Here is a 16,099-nt window from a genome sequence, read left to right as displayed (position 1 = left end):
GCAGAATCGCATATTATAGTCCCCTAGTGGGACTAGTAAAAAAGTGAAAAAAAAGTTTAATAAAGTTAATTTAAAAAAAAATGAAAAACCCAGCTTTTCCCCTTACAAAATGCTTTACTATTAAAAAAACAAAATAAAGTTAAAAAGTTACACATATTTGGTATCGCCGCGTCCGTAACGACCCCGACTATAAATGTATTACATTATTTAACCCGCACGGTGAACGCCGTAAAAAAAATAATAAAAAACTATGGAAAAATTGCTGTTTTCTGTGAATACTGACTTTAAAAAAATGTAATAAAAAGTGATCAAAAAGTCGCATCTACTCTAAAATGGTACCAATAAAAACTACAAGTCGCCCCGCAAAAAAAAAAGCCCTCATACAACCGCATCGGCGAAAAAATTAAAATGTTACGGCTCTTCAAATATGGAGACACAAAAACAAATAATTTTGAAAAAAGAGCGTTTTTACTGTGTAAAAGTAGTAAAACATACAAAAACTATACAAATTTGGTATCGTTGCAATCGTAACAACCCGCTGAATAAAGTTATTGTGTTATTTATATCACACGGTAAACGGCGTAGATTTAGGACGCAAAAAAGAGTGGCGAAATTTCAGATTTTTTTCTATTCCCCCCCCAAAAAAAAGTTAATCAATAAATAATATGTACCTAAAAATGGTGCTATTAAAAAATACAACTTGTCCCGCAAAAAACAAGACCTTATACAGCTATGTCGACGCAAAAATAAAAACGGTATAGCTCTTGGAATGCGACGATTGAAAAACCTAAAAAATAGCTTGGTCATTAAGGTCCAAAATAGGCCGGTCATTAAGGGGTTAAAGACCAACTGGGCGTGTTTTTACTTTTTACCAACTGGGCGTTGTACAGAGGAGTGTATGAGGCTGACCAATCAGTGACTAATCAGTGTCCTACACTTCTCATTGTTCCAGCCCAGCTTCTTTCACTGCACAATCACACTGTGCTGTGGATCATGCTGGGCTGGAACAATTAGAAGTGTATGTCACTGATTAGTCACTGATTGGTCAGCCTCATACACTCCTCTGTACAACGCCCAGTTGGTAAAAAGTAAAAACACGCCCAGTTGGTCTTTAAAAAACTAATTAGCATAAATCTAAAATTGCTTATAACTTGCTAAAAAATGATCGTTTTTCAAAATAAAAACCACTGCTGTTATATACATTACAGCGCCGATCAGATTATGTAGGAGATAGGGCACTTATAATGTGGTGACAGAGCCTCTTTAAAAAAAAAAAAAAAAAGAGTAGAACAACAAAGTGGATTTGTGCCAAGTTGGTGACCATTCATGCCATCTATGTCTAGTTTCAGTGGACAATAGAAAAAAAAAATGTAACATCACAGATCACTACTGTCTGCCATCGCTAATATCTATGACCATTTTAGCCAACTTTCATCTGTTGTGGGGTCTGCTTTAAAGAGGCTCTGTCACCAGATTAACAAATCCCTATCTCCTATTGCATGTGATCGGCGCTGCAATGTAGATAACAGTAAAGTTTTTTTTTTTTTTTTAAAACGATCATTTTTGGCCAAGTTATGAGCAATTTTATATTTATGCAAATGAGCCTTTCTAATGGACAACTGGGCGTGTTTTCTTTTATTTCCAACTGGGCGTGTATTGTGTTTGTAACATCTGGGCGTGTTTACTTGTTTTACTAGCTGGGCGTTGTGAATAGAAGTGTTTGTCAGCATCATATGTCAGCATCATACACTTCTATTCACAACGCCCAGCTAGTAAACACACCCAGATGTTACAAACACAATATAAAATAGATCATAACTTGGCCAAAAATGATCGTTTAAAAAAAAACAAAAAAAACGTTACTGTTCTCTACATTGCAGCGCCGATCACATGCAATAGGAGATAGGGATTTGATAATCTGGTGACAGAGCCTCTTTAAGCTCCGTTCACATCTTTGGGGCATTTTTACCAAAAAAACACCACTTGTAAACATATCCTTATAACGCATTCAGATCAGTCATATTGTTAGTGTTTAACAGTATGTATTTCGATGTAAACCCCACCTCAGCCCGTCATTCTACTAAACCCAGTATAACATCGCAATACAGACTATTAAACAGTGGTACAATATGCCATCTAAATGAGGCCTAAAGAGAAGTGTAAGTAATATGGGGGCATTTCTGGGATCCATGATGCTGTTGTCCTGTCAGAACTGCAGTTGAGACGAGCTTTGCGTCTGTCACACGCCCGTATTACGTTTGAATAAGGACTCATGCACACGACCGTAGCCATGTGCACGGCCGTGATTTTCGGGTCGGACGGCCACGGAGTGACAGCCGCGAGCCGCCTGCAAATCTCGGGCTGTGCACATGGCCGTGACCATTATTTTCAATGAACCCGGACCGCAGAACACGGCCGTAATAAGACTTGCCCGTTCTTTCTGCGGTGCGGGATCCTGGGCCATGCACAGGCCGTGAAAACCACGGTCGTGTGCATGGCCCCATAGGAATGAATGGGGCCGCAATTCTCCTGTGGATTTTCTGGGGAATTGCGGCCGCAAAAGCACGTTCATGTGCATGGGGCCTAAAACTGGCCTAATTTACTCAGGCGCTAAAACCTCATATTTATTTATCAGTCACCAGAACCTTCGGCAAGATGTTCTTTTCCCCCCTTTCATGCCATGTCTAGTGTATATGTAGTAATGCCGTGCCCTTGCCTAGCAGCTCTACCCCAGGCTTTCACTTGCTTATCTATGATGTGGCCTTTTTTATCTTTAATATGGGTAGCCTGTTTCGTTCCCTGTATAAAATCCCTCGCTATAATTTACCTCTATAACAAATAACCGCTGATTGAGAAATACGTACATCACTGGTAGTCCCCCCTCCCCCCTCAGGCAAGGAAAGCATTACCAAGTCGTGAAGTGCCCACATTAAACATGGCGCCTGCATTCCAGTGAGAGCCCCCTCCCGGTGTACACAAGCTCCCTGTGTTCCCCTAGTTAGTCATGGCGCGCTTGTTTATTGTAGTGGCCGTTCTCGCCTGTTTGTCTGCGGTCACACAGGCAGGCCCAATGCTCGGTGGTTGGGAAAAAGCGGATCCAAATTCAAGTGGCGTTAAACGGGCTCTGGCGTTTGCGTTATACGAGTACAACAAGGGCAGCAATGATATGTTCGCGGCCCGGGCGGTGAAGGTGAACCGGGCAGAGAAGCAGGTCAGTGTGGGAACCATTATCTCTGTATTGAACAGTAATGTTTGGTCCTTTCCTCAGCAGCTACACACGTACAGATGCCAGTGTGTATAGCTATGTGTGATGTAGCAGAGTTGAGTGTGACCGGATCGTGGTTTGGTTATCTATCCCTGGATATGAAGGTATATAATAGCTAGCTGATGGATTTACCCCCGTGATTGGCAGAATACTTGCTGACCAGTGGAGAACATTCCATGGCTGGATTTGGTGTGCTGCCATCTGTTGCCTTTATTGCTCATCCTCGTGGGCAGATTTTAACCCTTTCGTGACCAGCCTATTTTGGGCCATAATGACGGAGCGATTTCTTTACATTTTTTTGATCGTCGCCTTTCAAAAGCCATAATTTTACATTTTTCCTTCGACATAGCCATGTTGGGGCTTTTTTTGGGTGTGTGGGATATGTTGTATTTTTTTTTTTAATGCGACCGTTTTGGGGTGCAAGTTATTGGGGTATAAATTATTACCGTAATGAACATTAACTTTTTTCAGGGTTAATGGGAACAAATTTCGCCATTCTTTCTTGAGTCTTAAATTTACGCTGTTTACTGTGTGGTATAAATAATATAAGTGTATTCTGTGGGTCCTTACGATTACCGCACTTTCACCATACAACAGCCATAACATCTTTTTAATAGTACCATTTTGGGGTACATATGATTTTTTGATCGCTTATTTCATTTTATCCAAGGCAGGAAGAACAGAAAGCAGCGATTCTTGCATTTTACTCTATGGCGTTCACCGTGCGGGTTAAATAATGTAATAGATTTATAGTCCGGGTTGTTAGGCCATTTTCTGTTTCAGCCTGATTGTACCGCCGCTTACAAAAGCAAGGTCCATAAAGCCATGGTTGGGTGTGGGAGAACTTGACTGGCCCGCACCGAGCCCTGACATCAAACACCTTTTGGGATGAACTAGAATGGGGACTGCGTGCCAGGCCCTCTCATTCAACACCAGTATCCGACCTCACAATTTCTCTTCACGATAATTGGACAAAAGACACGCTCCAAAATCTTTTAGAACGCCTTCCCAGAAAAGTGGAAGCTGTTTTAGCTGCAAAGAGAGACAAGCTTCATAATAATGGCTATGGATTTAGAATAGGATGGCATAAAAGCTACTTTAGGTGTCCCAATACTTTTGTCCAGATAGTGTTGCCGACCTCTGGGGCCACTATCCTTTGGCTATGTTCACAAAGCATACAGTGACATCAGGGGGCCCTCCTGAACCCCAGCCAGAGCCCTGCCAACGCTTTGGATGGGGACTCCGCTCCTGGAGGAGCCCCTGGCGTCACTATCCATATATGGACAGTGGAATCCCCAGCCAGAGCGTTGCCGACGCTGTGGCAGGGGATTCGCTCTTAGAGGGAGCCCCTTACTTCACGGTCCATGTATGCATAGTGACACCAGAAGCTCCTCCAGAGGTGGAATCCCTGACCAGGGATTCTGGTCGGACGAGGGGGACGGCACTGTTTGGCACATCTACAGGGGCAACTGTTTCACTATCTACAGAGGGCATCAACATCTGTAATTGCTGCCCGAATTGCCGAGAAATCGGCCAAAGCTGCAGTACACAGTTCAATGGTAGCAAGTAAAAAATAGCAGAGAAAAAGGTAGAAACCAAGGCAAAGAAGCTAAAGGATCGGACATAACTCTATACTCTGCAAGCAAGACAAAATGGTGACTGGGACATTCCTGTGGATCGGGACCAAAAAAATTGACAATTGAAATTTGTTACTGAAATTCGTTAAGTAATCTACATTGCAGCGCCGATCTGCTGCAATAGCAGATGGGGGTTGCAAAATCTGGTGACAGAGCCTCTTTAACAGGCAGCTCCGTAGTGCTAAACCAGAATCCTTTTCAGGATCAGCGTGGTCCCTGAGGTCAGACCATCGTGGATGCATCTACATGGAGCTAATCAGCCATAATTACCATATTGTGCATGTTTTAAACCAGTGCTCACAACCAGGGAACAGTTTTGTTTTTTTTTTTTTTTACCCCCTTAGGCGTCTTCACATACTATGCGTTTTTTACTTAACTGCATTAAAAAAACACATGTAAAAAACAAAATTATTTACATGCGTTTTTTGAAAAAATGCCACTGATCACAAAAACATCGCAAATCAGTCTATAGTGTGTTTTATATTTGACCATAGTAGCATCCTGCAGCTCAAAAAAATGCAATTAAAAATGCCAGGGAAAAATGTAGCGAAAAATAAGAATCCCGACCTAAAGGGGTTTTCCCATCATGGATGTTTATGGCATATCCACAGGATATGCCTATAATGGCTGATAGATGCGAGTCCCCCTGGGACCTGCACCTTTCTTTTCTTAGAAAGGTGCGCCCTGACCCCCATCCTCCTGCTGTTTTCCAGCCACTCTCTAACGAGTTGAGCTATGCTGTTTTCGTAACTTCCATAGAAGTGAATGGGAGTTTCAGAAACCGTGTAGCACGGAAGCTTGGCTGTTCTGTGCTTCCGATCACCTCGTCAGTCAGTGGCCGCCGAGCAGCGGGACTAGGTAGGAGGGGGGTTGGGTCACCAATCTTGAGATAGATGTGGGTCCTACTTCTGTGGATATGCCATAAATGTTCAAGATGGGAAAATCCCTTTAAGGGCCTTGAGCGGTAACTTTTACATTATTGGGTCAACTTGGCTGCATAAGGGTTAGTTGTTTTTTTTGCGGGAGGAGTTGTATTTTTTAATGACGATATTGGGTGTATGTATAATGTATTCAAAAAGTTTGGGGGAGGGGGACTTGAAAGAAGACGTAAATTTAGCTGTTTTTTGGGTTTTAGTTTTTACAGCGTATCGCATGGTGTAATTGACGTGCTATTTTTATTCTGGGGGTCCATACGCTTACGGCGATTTTCTGATGTGAGGCAATTGAGGTTTTATCAATTTTGAACCTCCATGTGCCTCTCATTAATAGTAAATAACCCCATCATGTACCTCACAGTTATAATGGGTAACGTTTGGTTTAGGTGTGAGGTACATGATGGGGTTATTTACTATTAATGTGAGGCACATGGAGGTTCAAAATTCATAACCTCATGTGCCTAACAATTTCCCTCCTAATGGTGAAATTGGGGTTGACCCCTTAGGTACACTGCCAATTTTGGCCTTGAGGACAAAACAACTTTTTAGCCTATGTACTGATTGGCTCAACAAACGCCCTAATACGGTCTCACCACTTAGATGCCATATTTGCTTATGACCGGGGCATCTGATTGGCAGGGATCGAGTTCTCGCCGATCCCTTCTGTTGCAGCAGTGTCAGCTGAAATAGACAGCTGACACCCGCTGCGGGATGTACAGGCATAGCTCCTGTTCCTGCACCATCCCCACACGGGGCCATACATTTATGAAGATTGGCACTAACTAGATTGCGACGTCCACTGTACATTTATGAAAATGGCGCTAAGAGGTTAAATCACAAACACCAACTACTCTGTAATAGTAAGGATGTTAGTAACCACATCTGGCTAGTCTTGTAAACGGCACTTTGTTTTTTTTCATCCCTAAAAGCTTGTATCCGGGATAAATTTCCGTTTGGATGTGGATATTGGACGAACACAGTGTAAGAAGCCGACCACAGATGTAAATAGTTGTGAACTTCATAGAGATCCCAGCTTTTCTAAGGTATTGTACAGCTTCAAAGTATGTTTAAGCCTTGTGATCTAGTCCCTATTTTCACTTTAGTATGTCTAATACGTTTGCTATGTAGCGTCTACACACCCATCTACAGAAATTCTTAGCAAAGGTGGTAGGTAACACAAAAATACAGATGTCTGCCGATTTCATGTAATGCATTGCCAATGGTGTAAGAATACTATAGATGGGAAAATCTGCAGCATGCCCCGTTTTCTGCATTTTTTTTGGTTTCCTTTACATATTGACAGGGTTTTTTAAAAATCCTTTCACATGTATTGTACTGTGTTCACTTGCGGTTTTGGCGCAATTACATTTTTGTTTAAATACAAGAGAAACTGTCTATGTAAAACTGTTACAACAATTCTGGAAAAACCATGAATAAAAAAAGCATGTAACTACATACAACCTCCCGCTAGTACGTATGTGGGAGTATACACTGATCAGCCATAACATTAAAACCATCTGACTTATATTGTGTAAGTTCCCCACGTGCCGTTAACACAGCTCTGACCCAGTGAGACTGAACTCCACAAGACCTCTGAAGGTTTCCTGTGGTATCTAACACAAGACGTTAGCAGCAGATCCTTTAAGCCCTGTATGTTGCGAGGTGGCACCTCCATGGATTGGACTTGTTTTTCTAGCGCATCACACAGATGCTCAATTGGATTGAGATCTGGGGAATTTGGAGTCCAAGTCAACACCTTGAACCCCTTGTCATGTTCCTCAAACCATTCCTGTCCAATTTTTCGGTGTGGCAGGGAGCATTATCCTGAAAAAGGCCACTGCAGTTAGGAAATACCATTGACAAGAAGAGGTGTACTGGGTCTCCAACAATAATTAGGTATGTGGTACGTGTCAAAGTAACATCCATATGAATGCCTGGAGCATCACACTGCCTCCGCCGATGTTGCTTTCTTCCATAGTTAATCCTGGAGCCATCTCTTCCCCCAGCTAAGCAACGTACCCGGCCACCGACATGATATAAAAGACACCGTGATTCATGAGACAAGGCCAACTTCTTCTGTTGCTCCATGGTCCAGTTCTGATGATCACTTGGCCCGTGTGAGAATTTTCTGCGGTGGACAGGGGTCAGCATGGGCACTCCATCCGGCCTGCTGCTACACGGCAATCTAGGATGCACTTTGTGTTCTGACGCCTTTATATCATAGCCAATATTCACTTAATCAGCAATTTGCACCACAGTAGCTCTTGTGTGGGATTGGACAAGACTAGATAGCCTTCACTCCACATGCATGTCATTGAGCCTTTGGTGCTCATGACCCTGTCATTAGCTCACCGTTAGTACTTACCAAAAGTGGTCCAAGGAAGAACAAACCAATGTTCACCGAGAACTTTCCTCAAGACCTGGTGTTTCGGAGATACTCTGACTCCGTCGTCTAGCCATCACATTCTGGTATTAGTCAAAGTCGGTAAGATCTATACACATGCCTATTTTTCCTGCTCTCAGCACATCAACTTCAAGAACTCCCTGTTCAATAGCTGCCTAATATATTCCAGCTCTTAAAAGCTGCCATTGTCACGAGATAATCAATGTTATTCACTACACCTGTCAGCGGTTTTAATGTTATGGCCTTACGGTTTATAACCCCTTCCCGTCTTGCAGTTTAATATTATGGTGAAGGCAAAGGAGCTGTGCGCATACCATCACTTGCAAGTGTCTGCTGTACTATACAGCCAACATCCTGCTCTAGCAACCAGGATCAGTGGTAACTCCGATCTCAGTCATATAACCCCTTAGGTGTCGCGGCCGCTATGGAGCATGGCATCTAAGGAGTTTGACAGAGGAAGAGATTCTGGGGAGCCAACCCCCAAAAAAGCTACTAAAATGGGTCAAATCTAAATGCTATATATGTAAACTCTTGTTTTAACTAGCAGCTGGACAGTTAATTTTATTTAAGCATGAACTGTGAAAGAAATCTTGCTGTATTAAATTGCTAGTCCTAACGGGTTTTGTTTTTCTTGTAGATTTCAACGTGCCGCTTTGAAGTGTTCACTGTTCCTTGGGGGTCGATAAATGAGATAAAGAAATCTGAATGCAATTAATTTGTACTATTCCAGCTTACTAATGCTCTTACGACGGCATTTCATTCATGTTTTACAGCATAGAATAAGTTTCATGCCTGTAGTTTTAACTTTGGTGTTATACACACAGAATAATAGCAAATAATAAAATGTATTCTTATTAAGCACAATAAAGTTTCATTTAAGAAAAGTCTTAGTCAGTGCCAGCCTTTTTTTCCCCTCTACATGTATGTACAGATTGTAACCTGACCAGTTAGACTTTCACATGAGTAATTCTACAGAACAGTGTAAAATAGCTTTTTGTAATCTACTTTATCTGTAATGTTGCCTTGCATTACTCTCCATTACCGAAATGGGGACAAATGCTCAGTGATCTGGTCCATAATAAAGCAGTCAATTGGGAGAGTTGCTCAGTTTGTTGTATAACCGATAATGGAAGAGTTCGGAGGACACTGAGAGACCGTCAAGTCAATTACTTGACTAATCTTGCAATTGACCTGCTAAATCTAAAGGTTTCCACACCATCCTAGTCATTTTTGACCTATCCTCTTCGTTGGTCTGCTTGTGTTCAGCCAATTGTTTTCTGATTAAGCGGGACACAACTGATGACATGTCTGCACACTGCTCTGGCATCCATAGCCTGATGTAGCCAGACAGAAAAATGCATGTAGCATCTTTCTGTCTGGTGCAGGGAGAGGTCCAGTGTCACAACTGGTGCATCGGATGCCAACAATTCTCCCATAGGAAAGCATGGGATCACATTGCGTAACCTACATCATCTCTATAATGCAGAGTACAGAAATGTTATTGTATGGATAAGAGCTGATAAGGGCACAGATGGGGATGCTAGTTAATAAAAAAAAAAAGTAACTTCTAATTTTGATGTAAAAGGAGCTGGGATAATATGATTTGTGCTCATGCCAGCATTTTTTTTGTAAGCAGATCACAAAAAAGAGATCTAAAGTCTGTTTTTATCACCGTTCACTATTATGCTTTTTTAGGCCCTGTTCACGTGGAGTTTTTGACTTGGAAACCGCACCAAAAAACGGGCGAAAATGCCTCCCATTGATTTCAATGGGAGGCGGACGCATTTTATTACCGCTCGTGGTAAAAAGAAGTGACATGCCCTATCTTCGGGCGTTTACGCCTCTGACATCAATGGGAGGCAGAGAAAGCGTATTTCGCAGCGTTTTTGCCCGTGGCACTCAATGGGCAAGAGCGAAAAACGCAGCAAACGGCATGCAGGCAGAGGAAAATCTGCCTCAATATTCCAAACGGAATTTTGAGGCAGAACTTTCTGCCTGCAAAAAAACTCTGTGTGAACTCAGCCATAGCGTCCAAGATTTATCATATCGCAAAAATGGATGAAGAAAACTTATTAAAAATTAACCTTCAATTTTATAAACCTAAATATCCGGCCCTGTTCACACAGTTTTTTGCAGGCATAAATATCTGCCTCAATACTCCGTATGTAATTTTGAGACAGATTTTGACCTGCCTGCATGCCGTAAGCCATGTTTTTCGCGGCAGCCATTGAGTGCCGCATGCGTGGCGGGGCTGAACAGAAGATGCGCCAGCAGTTCAAATGAAGAGGAGAGTAGGGGAAATGTCGACAAAGAAAAAAAAAAAGAAAACTCCTGGAGATCGTATCCAGTAGCAAGAAAAACAGAGGTACCTGGGACTATTGATGGGGAGGAAAAGTGGATAAACATAAATTTTAGTAAAATAAATGTATTGGCTAACTAATAAAATCCTTGGCACTACATGCTGAGCCATCAATCCAATCTTGGACATGCCCTTTTAGGATACGAAGACACACATGGTGGATACACGGCATCAAGCTGCACAGCGTATCCGCCCTGAACACCGCAGGTAATGCCGCCTGAAAATCCGCACCACACTATGGTGCGTTTTTTTCAGGTGTAAATTATCGCACATACTGACGTCCGCTTCGACCTCCCTGCATGACGTTGCAGGCCATGTGACCGCTGTGGCGGTCACATGGCCTGCTACGTCATCCAGGGAGGCTGGACTGGAGAAGAAGCAGGGAACTCGAAGTATCACTTTATTTTTTTTTCTTACTCACGATTTTTGCGGTGGAATAGCGTATTGTGGGTTTAAGCACCCCATTGAATTCAATGGGAAAACCCGCAAAAGAAGAGCTGCGATTTCACAGCATCAATTGACATGCTGCGGTTGAAGAAACTGCACCACAAGTCAATTTATGTGCGTTGGGTTTTTTTTGGCCGCGTTTTTCCGCAGTGTGTGGGTGAGATTTGTTGAAATCTCACCCACACTGCTGCTACTGTAAAACGCTGCAGATTTTCCGCATTAAATCCGTTGCGGAAAACACAAAGTGTTTACGCTGTGTGTGTTCCTACCATAAAGCATTTAACACACACCATTAAGGGATTACAGTTTTATGTCCTTTGCTTCCAATTTTGTAAGATCAAAGAGCTTTTGATAAATGGCAGAAAAACCTGGGTTTAGCACAAGGCAGTGTCTGAGGGTATGTTCACATGGCAAACAAAAAACGGCTGTAAAATACGGAGCAGTTTTCAGGGGAAAACACCCTCTGATTTTCAGCAGTTTTTTTTTTAAGCATCAAGCATCTTTTGAAGCGTTTTTTACAGCTGTTTTTGGAGCTGGTTTTCTATTGGCCCAATGAAAAACTGCTCAAGAAGTGACATGCACTTCTTTTTACAGGGCATATTTTTACTTGATGTTTTTTCAAATGGCCGCGTAAAAAAAACGCCCCGTCGGAACAAAATGCAGTTTTTCCCATTGAAATCCATGGGCAGATGTTTGGAGGCGTTCAGCTTCCGTATTTTCAGCCGTTTTTCAGGGCGTTTACGGGCCAAAAAAAGGCTGAAAATAAGCTGTGTGAACATACCCTAAATGTGATAATATCTTATGCTATACCAGACAGGGATGTCCTCTGTCACAATTGTTTTTTGCCCTTTATTGTCGATCAGCTAGCAGTAGAGATTAGAAATTATAATATTTATTGCCTCAGCTATGGGGCTAGGACTGAGAAAACGTTCCTATATGAGAATAATTTTTCTGGGAGACGCAAATAACTGACAACTACTATTGATGCATTAACCTGTTAAGCTTCTTTTCAGGAATTCAGGTGAACAATGAGAAATCTTGTTTATTACCTTTTGGAACCTTCTCCAGTTAATTCTCCATTCACTACTTGTCAAATAATTTAAAATATGTAGGATTTCATATATCAAAAGATGTCTGATTTTTTTATTTTATTTTTTAATATAAATCAATTGTTTCAACTTTTTTTGTAAACAAAAACCTCTGACTTGATTTGGATGTGGAAGGCTAAATAATATTAATTAAAATAGTTCTCAAATTATTATTCATCAGTATTAATAGTTTGAACAAAAATTTTTTGTGATATATAAATGAAAAAAGCCTTAAAGTTAGCCTCAACGCCTTAGAGGGGTTGTCCATTACCGGACAACTTATGACCTATCCACATGATAGGTCATCAGTATATGATCTGTGGAGGTCTGACACCCGGGCTCTGCACCGATCAGTCTGAACGTGTGCCTCCGGGCATCGGATGTCCGTGCCAGAAGCAGATGTCTCCGGTCACGAAATAGCGGCTGAGCTGCTTTACTGCAGCTCTGCTCCTATTCAAGTGAATAGGAGCAGAGCTGCAGTTCTGCAGCACGGCCGCTATGCAATGTACAGAGTCAACTCCTTCCGGCTCCGTACATTGCATACTGTGCAATGACATCCGATGCCCGCAGGCAACTATAACGGGTGTCTTATCCCCTCAGATCATATACTGATGACCTATCCGGTGGATAGGTCATCAGTTCTCTGGTAGTGGACAACTTTTTAAGGACACATCCTGTTTTGGACTCATGGACCAGGGCAATTTTTCAAAAACTGAAGAGCCACTATATCTGGTAATAACTTTGGAATGCTTTTATTTTTTTCAAGCAATTCTGAGATTATCTCATGACACATTGTTCTTTATGTTAGTGATAAAATGTTGTCAATATATTCTGTTTATTTGTGAAAAACACACATTTTGAGTGTTTAATTTTTCTAAATTTATATGTATCTGCTTGTAAGACAAATAGTAATACCACACAAAATAGTTACTAATTAACATTTCCCAGATGTCTACATTATGTTGGCATCGTTTTTTGAATATACTTTTATTTTTCTAGGACTTTATACGTCTTATAACTTTAGCAGCATATTTTCAAGAAAATTTCCAAAAAACAATTATTTTGGGGACCAGTTCAGTTCTGAAGTGGCTTTGAGGGCCTTATATTTTAGAACCCCCCCACCCCCATAAATTGCCCCATTTTAAAAACTGCACCCCTTCAAAGTATTCAAGACTGCATTTGGAAAATTTATTCACCCTTTTAGGCGTTTCACCCGAATTAAAGCAAAGTGGAAGTGAAATTTTCAAATTAAAATTTATTTGATGAAATGTCATTTTAATCCACTTTTTTCTATAACACAGAAGATTTTACCAAAGAAACGCAACTCAATATTTATTGCCCAGATTCTGTATTCTGTTTTTAGAAATATCCCACATGTGCCCCATGTGTGGTAATGGACTGAAGCACCGGCCTCCGAAGCAAAGGAGCACCTAGTAGAGTTTGGGGCCTCCTGTTTTTTAGAATATATTTTAAGCACCGTGTCAGGTTTGAAGACGTCTTGTGGTGCCAAAACAGTAGAAATATCCCCAAAAAGACACGATTTGGCAAATTACACGCCTAAAGGAATTTGTCTAAGGGTATAGTGAGCATTTTGACCCCACAGGTTTTTTTGCACAACTTATTAGAATTAGGCTGTGAAAGTTAAAATCGATTTTTTTTTCCAATAAAACATTGGAGCACCAAAACTTCAAGTCAACTTCTTCCGAGTACGGCGATGCCCTAAATGTGGTCACAAACTACTGTTTGGACACACAGCAGCGCTCAGAATGGCAGGAGTGCTATCTGGCATGTAGATTTTGCGTGATTGGTTTTTGGGTGCCATGTCGCATTTGCAGAGCCCCTGAGGTACCAGTACAGGGGAAACCATTTAAAAGTGACACCATTTTGAAAACTACGCCCCTCAGGGCATTCATCTAGGGGTGTAGTGAGCATTTTGACCCCACAGATGTTTTATATATTTTATTAGAATTAGGAAGTGAAAATAAACATTTCTTTTTTTCCCAAAAATATGTAGTTTTAGCTCCTAATTCTTTTATTTTCACAAGGGGTGAAAAAACACCACACAATTTGTTACTCAATTTCTCCTGATTATGGCAATATCCCATATGTGGCCCTAAACTGCTGTTTGAGCACGTGGCAGGGCTCAAATTGGAAGGAGCGCTATTCTGCCTTTAGATACCAGATTTTGCTGGATAGGTTTTCAGGCATAATGTCGCATTTATAGTGCTCCCTTAGTTACCAGAGTACAGTGAAAACCCCCAAGAAGTGACCCCATTTTGGATACTACACCCCTCAAGGCATTTATCATTTGCCTGGAAATATAACCGGGTTTAGGAGTGAAAGAGCACCGTGTGCATTTGAGGCCTAGTTTGGTGATTTTTCCAGCATTGGCCCACAATTGCAAAGGCTCTGAGATCAAATAGTAAGACAAACCCAAAGTAGTAACCCCCATTTTGGAAACTGCACCCCTTAAGGCATTTTAAGCGGTGTAGTTTGCATTTTGACCCCACAGGTGTTTTTTCATTAGAAATTACTGCTCAGCGGATGGTGCAAAGTGAAAATTGCAGTTTTCCACTGATATGCCATTTTAGTGCACAATAATTTGCACCCAGCTTGTGCCACTGCAGACCTCAAACTGTTAGGCGGGTTCTCCCGGGTATGGCGATGCCATATATGTGGATGTAAACTGCTGTTTGGGTAAACTGTAGGGTTTAGAAGGGAGGGAGTGCCATTTGGCTTTTGGAGCCCAGATTTTGCTTGGTAGTTGTTCTGTTTGGGGTATTGCTGGTATTTCAGTTTAAAATGTGGGGGCATATGTAAGCTGGGCAGAGTACATCCGGGCATAATAATAGAGTATAATAATGTGGTAAATAAATAATAATCCACAGATGTGTTGCCAGTGTTGCACTGATAAATGGTACCCAATCTTATTCCTCTTTTGGCACACTGCATTTTTTGTCGCCATATACTGAGAGCCAGGAAAAAAAAATGTGCCAATGGAGCTGTGTGAGGGCTTATTTTTTTGTGTGACAATCTGTAGTTTTTATTGGTATTATTTTGGGCTGCATGCGACTTTCTGATCTCTTTATATTCCTTTTTTTTTTGGAAAGCAAGGTGACCAAAAACCAGCAATTCTGACATTACTTTTTATTATTTTTTTTTCAGTGTTCATGACATTTGTACTTTATTCTGCGGCTCCATACGATTACGGCGATACCATATGTATATAGTTTATTATGTTCTACAGTGTTAGCACAATAAAATCGCTTTTTTTGTGTCGCTATATTCTGAGGGCCGTAACTTTCTAATTTTTCCATCAAAAAAGCTGTGGGAGGTTTTGTTTTTTGGACGGATGGGCTTTAGTTTTCATTGGTACAATTTCCTGGTACATGCGACTTTTTTATCACGTTTTTAGAGGGGTGGTGACCAAATAATTCTGGATTGTTTTTTATTTTATTTTTTTACGGTGTTCACTATGCAAAATAACGTGATATATTTTATAGTTTGGGTCGTTACAGACGTGGCGATACCAAATGTGTACTTTAATGTTTCCATTTTTATATAATAAAATACTTATGGGGAAAAAAGGCGGTTATTGTTTTTTTTAACTTGAAACTTTTATTTTTATACATTTATACAACATTTTTATAAACTTTTAGTCCCACTAGGGGACTTGAAGGCATGAAGCCCTGATCGCTATTCTAATACACTGCACTACCTACATGGTGCAGTGTATTAGAGCTGTGTTATACACTGCTAGCAAGCCTATTAAGCTTTCATACTTGGCAGACCAGGGGGCCATTGTTAGGCCTCCGGTTGCCATAACAACCATCAGCACCCCCACAATCGTCGTAGGGGGTGCCAATCACTAGTAGCCACTTAGATGCAGCAATCTCTTTTAATTGCTGCATCTAAGGGGGTTAATCAGCCAGATCGGAGGCTAGCTCCTGTCCTTGCCGTTACA

General features: G+C 41.3%; 2 protein-coding genes across 2 annotated transcripts in view; one reads left to right on the top strand and one right to left on the bottom strand.

Moving 5' to 3' along the window:
* The window catches only part of UFL1 (UFM1 specific ligase 1), a 311,744-nt gene that overhangs the window by 80,141 nt on the left and 215,504 nt on the right, over positions 1–16,099 (bottom strand). The window lies entirely within an intron of this gene.
* On the top strand, positions 2,908–9,125 carry LOC142759705 (cystatin-like). Its single transcript, XM_075862179.1, has 3 exons — positions 2,908–3,211; positions 6,767–6,880; positions 8,879–9,125. The coding sequence occupies exons 1-3, from the start codon at positions 3,005–3,007 to the stop codon at positions 8,954–8,956; spliced, it is 399 nt and encodes a 132-aa protein (XP_075718294.1). The 5' UTR covers positions 2,908–3,004; the 3' UTR covers positions 8,957–9,125.

The sequence above is a fragment of the Rhinoderma darwinii genome, chromosome 4 (genome assembly GCF_050947455.1).
Source record: "Rhinoderma darwinii isolate aRhiDar2 chromosome 4, aRhiDar2.hap1, whole genome shotgun sequence".
Lineage (NCBI taxonomy): Eukaryota > Metazoa > Chordata > Amphibia > Anura > Rhinodermatidae > Rhinoderma > Rhinoderma darwinii.
The sequence above is the reverse complement of the archived record's forward strand: the minus strand, read 5'-3'. Positions and strand labels throughout refer to the sequence as shown.

Coding starts and splice junctions, on each gene's coding strand:
- LOC142759705 (XM_075862179.1), top strand. CDS start 3,005: ATGGCGCGCTTGTTTATTGTAGTGGCCGTTCTCGCCTGTTTGTCTGCG. Junction 3,212..6,766: donor TGAACCGGGCAGAGAAGCAG/GTCAGTGTGGGA, acceptor CATCCCTAAAAG/CTTGTATCCGGGATAAATTT. Junction 6,881..8,878: donor GAGATCCCAGCTTTTCTAAG/GTATTGTACAGC, acceptor TTTTTCTTGTAG/ATTTCAACGTGCCGCTTTGA.